The following is an 11,538-nucleotide window of genomic DNA, read 5'->3' on the forward strand; positions in this document are numbered from 1 at the left end:
CGATCATAACAAAGAAGAAGAAGAAAGCTTAATATTATATGACATTATAGGAGTATATATAGAGATGTGAAGAAGTTAGAAATCTATTCCAATTCAACATTTATTTGAATACAAATTTCATAAAAAGATCAGTATATTAATTAGGATATTGATGATTTGGATAAATATAAATACAAAAATAAAGGAAAAAAGAAGCAAAAACTGTTAGTTGCTAATAAGGAGAATATGCTATATAAAAAAAAAAAAGTAACCTAGTAGGCATAAAACAATTCATTTTCAATTCAAATTTTAAATTACTAATTTTTAATTGTGGGACTAGGGTGGGGGTTTAAGGGATTAATAATGATGATATTGTTACTGGTGGCACTATTATTACTACTCTATCGCCAATGCTAATTTTTTCTTTAATTATTATTATTATTATTATTATTATTATTATTATTATTATTTTACTATCTCTACCAACACCATGCATGTACTACTCTTATAACTTTTACTATTATTTGTTTATAGTTTATTAAGAAATGATTTGAATCCTAATAGTTTATTATGAAATGATTTGAATCCTAATTTCAAATTTCAAATTTCAATAATATTTCAAATTGATTATGGTGATTTCTAATTTTCAAATATTTAGAAGTTTCCTTTTTCTATTCAATTATAATCATATAATTAAAATTAGAGTGGGCTAAAAATCTTAATGGTTATTGCTAATTTTATTAAATATTAAATTTTATGTATTTAAATATATTTGATGTAGCATTTAAACTTTAAAAGAGATAAGTCTAAAATAGTAAATATCTATTAGAACTCTTTTAATATGGATTTCTACTTTTAAAATAATGATTTTTTCTTAAAAGAAAGGATAATGTATTTCAAAAATAAATACTTAATCTTTCAATTTAAAAATTTTATTCAAAAGTTATAATTTAATAATATATCGTGTATTAATGTTGCTGCTGCTACTATTATTATATATTTAATTTTTAAAAATTATTATTATTATTATTACTACTACTATACTATGTACCACTACTACTACTACTTTTATTATTATTATAAATATCTTTATATTATTATATTTTATTTACTATTTAAATAAATTATATTCAGATATGTTTTTTTATATTTAAATTTTAAAAGAGATAAGTTTATGAAAGAGTAAAAGTTTGTTTAGAATTCTTCAACAATGAATTTCTATTTTGAAGCTAATGAAAGATCCTTTTGTATTAAAAAAATAATAGGATAATGTATTTTCAAATTCAAATATTTAATATCCTTTAATTTAAAACTTTTATTACAATTACATTAATTTATGTCCTAAAAACTGCCACATGTCTATTTTTATATGTTGCCACTTGGCATCTTGTCTTGTTTTAGTTTTGCTTTTCTATATATACTAGTCAAGTGTACGTGTTTTGCACGTGTGTCATGTTAATTGATAATAAAGCTATGAAATAGAAATTAAAATAGTAAAAAATTATATTACATAAACATAATACCAAATTACTTTCGTATAAATCAATAGCAAAGTCTTTAGCTATATGAACATTTTCATATCGTGTATATAAATGGGCATTTTTTATCAGTTAACTCAAAAATCGAACTGTTAATGACCAAATCAATAAGAAATACCTTATTGATTTGGTTATTGATTTAGCATGTTTAGAAATCAAAAACTAACAAATTGAACTGACAATACATAAAATCAAACTATGAACCAACCGATGAGCACCCCCTAACTGTTATCATAGAAGTCTTTGCATTCGAAATTCAAAACAAAAAAGAATTCAAGGTAAATTTATATGTAGTTCAAATAGAAAATTAAAAAACAAAAGAATAAAGAATTCAAAACCAATGGAGCTCGAAGTGCTCTAGTCCGTTTAACCCAATATATATCCTATTACCTTAAAAAAATGCATAAAAACTATGAAATATCTTTGAAAAAAGTAAAATTTTTGGCAACAAAAAAGAGAATCACCATTCTCGTAATATAAATGTTAGTTTTTAGGTAAGATAAACATTTACTTTATTTGGCGGCAACTGTCTTGTCTAATTTTATAGTAGAAGAAGTGATGGATTTTCTGTGTTAAATTTAATCAAAAAATTATTTAAATAGAATTGTAGAAATTCTTTTTGATATATAAGGTAAAATTTTAATTGATTTAGATGTCCAAAATCTTTTCTTTAAAGAAATATCTAAATATGATAAATTTTTATTTTTATTTTATAAATTATTTTTAATATTAAAATAATATGCATTTCAAATATAAACTCACATATTTTTATCTCTTTTTTCACTTTTCTTTTCAAAATGTGTATGGTTTGATTTTTTGGTTCAACTTTATATGTTTTCTTTAGGCTAAAAAATTCTAAAGAATCCAAGAAGAAAACTTTAATTAATCATTAATCAAAATCAAAACAAAAATAAGAAGAAATGTTGAGGTAGAAAAATTACACTTATTTTTCTAGTAAAATATGATCAAATAACTATTTAAATAGAATTATAGATACTTTTGTATTTTATATAAAGTAAAATTGTAATTGATTTAGAATTGTCAAATATTATGATTTCTTACCTAAATAAGATATATATTTTTCTTAATCTTTTTTTTTCCATGCGTATTTTTTAACTATAAATTTTGGTTCTTAATTTTTTTTTTTCCCTTTCCATCAATAGTTCTTTCACTAAAATATTGCATAGAACTCTTAATAAAGAATTTCACATTACATTTAATTCCTTTTAGAATCGAAATTGTTCCTTATTTTATTTTATGTATTCTAAATATATAATAATTTAATGGTAATTATTTAAAAAATAAAAGTGAAAATATGATTTTGTCTATTACGGGGTGTTTTAATGAATGGAAAAAAGTTCAAATTACTTTTCGAATGAAAGTTAATATTACCTCTGAAAAGGTTGTTTGATCATATTTTGAATGTGGCGGTAATTATTAGAGCTTGCACCAAAAAAAGGATAACCATTAAAATCTATTAATAAACATAATGATGGTATGCTAAATCTCATAATTTATTTACAACAAAAATAATTGCATATAAACAAAAATTTAAAAGAGAATTCATATAACGAAGAAGGCTAGAAAATCCTAAAGAATCAAAGAAGAAAACTTTAATTAATCATCAATCAAACTCAAAACAAAAATAAGAAGAATAAGAAGAAATATAGAAGTAGAAGAATTACACTTATTTTTCTAGTAAAATTTGATCAAATAACTAATTTAGTAGAAGTATAGACAATTTTTTTGTTTTATATAAAGTAAAATTCTAATTGATTTAAAATTGTCAAATATTATAATTTCTTACCTAAATAAGATATATTTTTCCTTTCCATGCATATGTTTTTTTAAATATATATATATTGGTTCCAAAAATATTCCTTAAAAAATTTGCGTAGGAATCCTTTTTTCCATGCCTATAATTTTACTATAAATTTGGTTCTTAAATTTTTTTTTCCTTTCCATCGATAGTTTTAAACCTAAAAAAACTGCATAGGACTCTTAATAAAAAATGTCACATTACATTTAATTCCTTTTAGAATTGGAATTGTTCCTTGTTTTTTTCCTCGTCTCTGTATACAAAATGTTTGAACGCTATACCGGTTAAAAAATAAAAAATCTCTCTCGGGGAGCTCCATCTTAGAAGCTATACTTCACGGGATCAAGCATTGTGGATCTGAGGCCTCCAAAGCTACTATAACTTTATGCTCATTCCAATAACTCTTAACAGAATATCTTAAGGAGAAGTCGATCCGCGTTACTGTGTCATCAAGGCGTCGGCCAGAAAATCAGTTCAGACCAAAAAGGCATTCAAAATTGAACAAGACGGCCGAAGAGCTCTTTCTTGGAAGGTGGCTGGCTTATATACAGGCAAAACCTCTCGAAAGCCAATCTTTGATCTTTCCTCAATCTGAAAGCAACTCGTCCAACTCAGTATCCTCAGACATGAAAGTGTCATAGTCGATACTTGTTCCATTGGACAAAACTTCAACTTTGCCGGGAGGGCTATCCTCATCATCTTCATCCTCAGGATCAGTCATTTCTGGCTCATAGTCTATATTTTCATCATGAACTGTCTCAGTATCATTCTTCATATCATCACCGTCTTTCTTCTTGGTTACACTGCCTTTACCAATTTTTCGACGACCCCAGTCTATTTTCTTTTCAGCCTCAGAATCCTCGCAAATACATGTTGATGGATTTTCGTGAAACTCACCCCTCCCTGGCCTCACTTCCTTAGGCTTCCCCATGAATCCTCTTTGAAATATATGAACTCTAGAAGAAAATTCCCCTATTGTCATGTTATTTCTATTTAAGAACACATGGTTTAGTTTCTTAGCATTTGGGCGAATGGTAGGTTTATGACCAAAATATCTCCTACATCAAAAGAACAGATATATTAGCAAGAATCTAAATAAAATTTGCAGAACAGTTCGAAAGGCCTGAAAAGGAAGCAGCGTACCTTCGTCCTGCTAAAATTTTTGCCATGTTTCCATTGTTATTAGTGACAAACACATCACTTTCATCACAAACTATAAAGTCAAGAGCAGCCATTCTAGAAGAAAATGAAGAAAATGGTTCTAACTCTTCCTTGCTGGCAATAGTATCCTTGGAGTAAAAATTTGGAAAGAGGGCCTTTAACGGAGCCAATGTTTCTTCACCTCCATACACTTCACCAGATGCTACGTAAATATGAACATCTTTTCCATATCCAAGCGCTCTTAGCATCAAACCAACTTCTTCAGGAGTAAGAGGGCACCTTCCTTGCCTCCTTGCCTTTTCCGGGTTGCCATTCTGCAAATGTTTAAAGTAAGAGTTTAAATACATATTCAGTTCTTGGGACTATCCTATCATATGGTGTGGAAGAAAGGGAAATTGCCTCCATTAACCTAAGAAAATCATCATAAGAGCTTCTCTCTCTGTCTCTCGGTGTGTGTATTCACTCACCTACAACGCACGCACGCGCACACAGATATATATAGAGAGATCTAGGCTTCCCAAGGATGACAGATAATCCAGTTTATTTCCCAGATTATCCAGTGTCATTCTTATTCTGATTTTGATAGACCTTTTACTTTGCGTCGTACATAATTAAAAATCTGAACAGAAGTGAGATATAAATCCAGAAAAAAATGCATAAGAGGAACAACCAATCAAATCTTTTGACTACATTCTCGTGATGATCCATTATGAGGAAATGTCCAAAATCTGGAAAACTTTCGGGATCTTACATGTAAAGTTTTCCACCTCCGGCGTATCTTTCCCAGTTCTGTCCTCTCCTTGTCCCCTCCACCGTAATAGCATCCAGAGAATGCAAGCATATCAGGTTCAAACCTGTAAACAATACATTGTAAGCGAACTTTTCTTCTCAAGAATTCCCAACCTGCAGCAAAGCATTGCCCCCCATCCAAAGTGAATATGTCAGTGCAAAAAGAGAATACATCAATCAGATAATAGGAATTCGGAGCCAGTCATCTCATATGTGATAGACAAATTGTTCAAGGACCAAACTTTTACTACAAATCATATGTTACAAACCAGAAATAACATTTCATTTCAGAATAGGAGCATCCATGAACACTGACTCCAGACAAACTATATATAGCTTACTGAACGAAAACATGCACTAAACACAGTAAAAAAATGCCCAGGACGTTACATTGGTTCTGCACTTGAAGGACGTAACTAGTGGCAGCCATAAGGAAATGTAGGAGGACAAAAGGAAAAGACAGAGAAACAAAGTAAGAAACAGAAATCATAAGATCAAGTCAGATCTTATGACTAACCTTAGGTGAAGGGCAATATAATGCTTGCTGCTCGACCTCATTCGCTGGACCAATTTCTCACCCATTTTGAGTATATGGTCAGCAAACTTCAGGGCATGATAATTGACTCTGCATCTAAGCTTTTGCAAATCTGTATCCAGCTTATTTGCAAGTCGATAGTCAAACTTGGTGATCTGTATAGCCTGTCACAAGAAGCAGACTGTTGATACAGGTCTGAGATGTCAATAATAAACAACACTAATAGACAGCATACAGAAAGGAATAATCCCATGTCCCTGAAACCAGGAATAAGCTAAATACTCAGTTCTTTCCACTTACTGTACTGGCAATTGTATTTCCTTGGGTAAGACCCAAAATAAACATATTAGAGTAGGTGAAGCCTCGGGGCCTAGTTCTTTTGAAAAACAAGTTTCAAACATTTAAGATTGATAAATTTGAGTGAATTAGCAACAATAACCTCCTCAACCTCCAACCAAAAGGAGTTATAACAAGGATACTTAAAAGATGTTTTCTGACGGAAAGCACGTGTCATGTATCCAAAGGGTAATAATCCTTCTGAACATCCTAACAAGTTACCAGCTGTACAAAGTATTGAAGTCGGACATAACACAACATAACAATTCTTCTCTTAAGTCTGTATTTTTTATCTTCTTGGTAACAGCCTTAATAAAATAGCATTATCTTATAAAAGATATCCATCCTTTAAACATTGAGAAAAAATGAGGTGTTACTACTCATAACCAAGCTAATTCATGATTCTTCAAAAACTTCTACCAATTTGCTTCCATTTGAATCAGTGACCACTTCCACAAAGTATCAATAAAATTTAAATTTGGAGCAGAAGCTGTTTTGAAAGGACTGGAATATGTTTTGAAAACAGAATCAACTCCATCCAGTAAGTCAAACAGAACTGTATTGCAACTTTTTATTTTTGGTGTAAAGAACATTATATAAAAGAAGCTGAACAGCAGTCGATCTTTTAGGTTCTTTAGTAATCTAGCTGATAGTAACAAGTTCTTTTGGAGGTCTCCAGCATGTCCTTAATGCTGAGGAATACAACATTCTGTTACCCCCCCAAAAAAAATGAAGTTGGCAAGAAGTTTCAGGCAGTACACAAGTATTTAGTGCCTAAACTCCTTAATCTATTAAGGTTAAGAAGTTCAGTTACAAGAAGTGAAAGGGATGTCAAGATTTTCGGGGATCTTATAGGCTTCATAGCCAGACTCCTGCGATTGACTGTAAATACTCCAAACAAGTAACAGGCAATAACTCAAAAGTGCAGTAAATAATTAACAAAAGTGTGCTTCTCAGATATGATTCTATTCATCCACAAATTACTAAGAGATATAAGTGTCTTGAATACTCACATGTTTTTTCATGAGTACAGGCAATACACGATTTATATAGCATCTTTCATTGCACTTTCTAGGAACACGCATTCTATGTGGCGTCCATATCTGCCGTCTTCTAAGTGGAAGGTCTTCTATAATTGTAACATCTGGCGTTAGATGTTTTATAAACCAATCAACATCAAATATATCAGAGAAGTCACTGCAAGAGAAAAGGAGAGCATTAACTTTCAAAGTTACATGCAGGATCATTAGCATTTTAAAATGTACCTATACAACAAGTTCAGTGATGGTTGGAGAAACCAATATGCAAGAAAATACTAAATCATTCTTCTGATACTACTCACCTAGAATCTTTCCAGAAAGACGTCTTGTCCAACTTTGGAACAACAAGAGTAGCATTTAAAATGCGAGCAGCAACAACAGCATCAGTTATCTGCCATAAAGATGGGCCAGCTTACACTGTTAAGTATTGAAGGTTACACACTTCCACGTAGTCCTTGTAGTATGGTTCCAGCAGAAAGCTAAAGTACACAGGTGTAACAGAAAGGATTGCCAACTCAAAGGACCGTATATAAGAAAAAGCACAAACGGAATTATCAGGATCATGTCACATATATAGGGGCTGATTGCTCAATTTATAAGCGTCTTGAAATTTAGAATCATCAGGCACGAATACAAATAATTCTTGTAGTCAGTATTTAACAATCTATAGTTATCATGATCTGGTAATTCATAAGTATATCTTCTGTTGCCATTTTTAACTTAAAGTGCAAATAACTAACTCGCTTATCAAATCCCAGAGCATGATTATGGAAAACATATTTGCTACCACTGGATATGAAGTTTGTAGTGGAGATTTGTTAATCATTATTTCTCTATCCATCAGCAAAAGACAAGTTCATGTGAAATACCCTATAAAATATGCCGATCACTGAATCAACCACCTTATTTGTCTATTTGCGTAAGAAAAAAAAAGTTTCCTGATCAGAATATCAGTTCTTCTTAGTCAACAAATTAAAACAGAAATCAAATTCAATTCTAAAAACCAATCTGGAAATATTTTCTTACCCCAGTTCTCTGTTGGTTAAGACCTCCACTGGTTACAATCAACAAGTACCGATTTGGATGTGTGATAGCTTTGGCCTCTGCAATTTGAAACAGTACAAATACGCAATCAGATTTCGACGATCAAATTCAACTTTATTAATAATTCCTTCATTCCTTGCTGCTACACAAACATACTATAACAAGCTGATTACTCCTTTTTCCAAATACGAATACTATAAAACAACCTTAATTTCATGATCGAATTCAACTTTATCAATAATTCCTTTATTCATTGCTGCTACATAAACATACTATAACAATCTGATTACTTTTTTCTTCACATACGAATACTATAAAACAACCTAAACTGCCTGATCAAATTCAGCTTTATTAACAATTCCTTCATTCGTTTCTGCTACATAAACATACCATAAGCTAAATATCTTTTTTTTAAAAAAAAAAATACGAATACTATAAAAACAACCTAAAATTGCACGACGAAAACAAGCTGAGCTACTGAGCTCTTTTTCGAACAAGTTGATTACTTTTTTCTCCAATTACGACTATTATAGTAAAACCTAAATTGCACAATCAAATTCAACTTTATTAATAATTCCTTCAATTGTTGCTGCTACATAAACATACTATAACAAGCTAAATTAATTTTTTTTTTTCTTAATACGAATACTACAAAAACACCCTAAAATTGTACAATCAAAATAAGCTGAGATTAAGTTCTTTTTCAAACAAGCTGATTACTTTTTTCTCCAAATATGAATACTATAAAACAACCTAAACTGCAGGTTCCTTCGTTGCAGCAACATAAAAATACTATAACAAGCTGATCACTTTTTTCTCAAAATACGAACACTACAAAAACAAACTAAAATTGCACGACGAAAATAAGCTAAAGTTATTGAGATCTTTTTTCGAGTTTACGCACTTGCAAATTTACTGCTGGCATCACTGCATCCATAGAAAAACATCTAATTTCTAAAACTCCAGAGATCATGATTATAAACTTACCACAACAAGCTGATTACTTTTTTCTCCAAATACGAATACTATAAAACAACCTAACATTGCACAATCAAATCCACCTTTATTAATAATTCCTTCCTCCATAGCTGCCACATAAACATACTATAACAAGCTGTCAAATTCAACTTTATACATAATTCCTTCATTCGTTGATCCTACGTATTTTTCCAAATATGAATACTATAAAACAACCTAAATTGCACGACGGAAATAAGCTGAGATATTGAGCTCTTTTTCGAACAAGCTGATTACTTTATTTCTTCCATAATTCTCCAACTATGAATACTATAAAACAACCTAAATTGCACGACGAAAATAAGCTGAGATATTGAGCTCTTTTTCGAACAAGCTGATTACTTTATTTCTTCCAAATATGAATACCATAAAATAACCAAAATTATACAATCCAATTCAACTTTATAAATAACTCCTTCATTCGTTGATCCTACATATTTCTCCAAATATGAATACTATAAAACAACCTAATTGCTCGATGAAAATAAGCTGACATAGTGAGCTATTTTACGAACAAGCTGATTACTTTCTTTCCTCCAAATACGAATACTATAAAACAACCTAAATTATACCATCAAATTCAACTTTATAAAAAACTCCTTCATTCGTTGATCCTACATATTTCTCTAAATATGAATACTATCAAACAACCTAAACTATACAATCAAATTCAACTTTATAAATAATTCCTCCACCGTTGATCCTACATATTTCTCCAACTATGAATACTATCAAACAACCTAAATTATAAGATCAAATTCAACTTTATAAATAATTCCTTCAATCATTGATCCTACATATTCTCCAAATATGAATACTATAAAACAACCTAAATTGCACGACGGAAATAAGCTGAGATATTGAGCTATTTTTTGAACAAGCTGACTACTTTCTTTTCTCCAAATACGAATACTATAAAACAACCTAAATTATACGATCAAATCCAACTTTATAAATAATTCCTTCATTCGTTGATCCTACATATTTCTCCATATATGAACACTATAAAACAACCTAAATTGCACGATGAAAATAAGCTAAGATATTGAGCCTTTTTTGGAACAAGCTGATTACTTTCTTTCCTCCAAATATGAATACTATTAAACAACCTAAATTGCACGATGAAAATAAGCTGACATATTGAGCTCTTTTTCGAACAAGCTGATTACTTTTTTCTCCAAATACGAATACTACAAAAACAAACTAAAACTGCACGATGAAAATAAGCTTAGCTACTGAGCTCTTTTTTGTAAGTCTACATACTTGCAAATTTACTGCTGGCATTACTGCATCCATAGAAAAACTTCGAATTTCTATAACTCCAAAGCTCACGATTATGAACTCCTCCAGCACTGATCTAAAACTCAAAAAATTCATCGCGCGCACATTTAGCAAAACCTTCGATCCAATTCAAAGTTACGAAGCAATTCAATAATATTCAGATTAAAATAATCCTAACCTGAATACGAGATTGAGGAAGTCTAATCTCACTTTCTCCGCCTTTGTTACTCTACAAAATGATAAATTAAATCCACAGTTATTATTATTATTATCATATATCAATCAATTGATCCAATTAGATTAATGAATACGATTATGAAAATGACTAATTAGCGCACCGAGGAATCTTCAGGAGACGGAGCGAGGAACGATAGGAAGAAGAAGAAGAGGAGAACGGTGGAAATAGAGAAAATTGCGGGGAGAAGACACCGTACACGGTTGTGATGGTGATGGTGGTGGTGATGGTGGTGGCGCCGCCGTGGGAGAGCCATACGGCGGCGGTGATGCGGAGGAAGACGGCGGTGGAGGGTTTAGGGGTATTATGGGAATTTCAGATTTGTTTTAGTGTTTTAAAGAGAGGAATTTTGGGGATTTTAGTTTAGAGGACCCATAGGCCATAACGACAAGGATTTCATTGTGGGAAATGTTTTGCTCTTTTTCTCTTTTTATAGCATTGTGGGTCCCACTTGACGCTCGATACTTATGTTAAGACTCCCAATTAACGATTAATTTGAATTTGCATTGAAAATGCAATGTTAATAAAAGGGGAAGGACTCGTTATAAAAATTTGATATAAAAATTAGATTAAATTTGCAAGTAAATGCTCCAACTTTGAGAGCGCACAATCCAGTCATCACAACTTGGTCTCAAACTAATAACTGAAAAGTTCAATTCATTGACATATTATCTCGTAAACACCTGATACTGAAGTCACACGTAAGTTTTTGAGGTGTTTAAATGATTATATTTTTTGGACAAACAACATAAATTTCGACAATT

At 30.8% G+C, this 11,538-nt stretch overlaps 1 protein-coding gene across 2 annotated transcripts; it reads right to left on the reverse strand.

Annotated features, from left to right (window-relative positions):
- Nucleotides 1-3,518: 3,518 nt before the first annotated feature.
- Nucleotides 3,519-11,206, reverse strand: LOC107851164 (O-fucosyltransferase 16). Of its 2 annotated transcripts, XM_016696089.2 has the most exons (10): nt 10,878-11,206; nt 10,718-10,768; nt 10,522-10,615; nt 8,224-8,300; nt 7,500-7,588; nt 7,171-7,354; nt 5,804-5,985; nt 5,249-5,351; nt 4,480-4,811; nt 3,519-4,394 (listed from the first exon to the last, which is right to left on the reverse strand). In XM_016696089.2, exons 1-10 carry the CDS (start codon nt 11,028-11,030, stop codon nt 3,923-3,925), a joined length of 1,737 nt encoding a protein of 578 aa, XP_016551575.1. In that variant the 5' UTR covers nt 11,031-11,206; the 3' UTR covers nt 3,519-3,922. The 2 variants fall into 2 exon arrangements, with proteins under 2 accessions (XP_016551575.1, XP_047257156.1); XM_047401200.1 differs by lacking the exons at nt 10,522-10,615; nt 10,718-10,768; nt 10,878-11,206 and adding an exon at nt 9,146-9,203.
- Nucleotides 11,207-11,538: the final 332 nt, after the last annotated feature.

This window comes from Capsicum annuum, chromosome 12 (assembly GCF_002878395.1).
Source record: "Capsicum annuum cultivar UCD-10X-F1 chromosome 12, UCD10Xv1.1, whole genome shotgun sequence".
In the NCBI taxonomy this organism is placed as follows: Eukaryota; Viridiplantae; Streptophyta; class Magnoliopsida; order Solanales; family Solanaceae; genus Capsicum; species Capsicum annuum.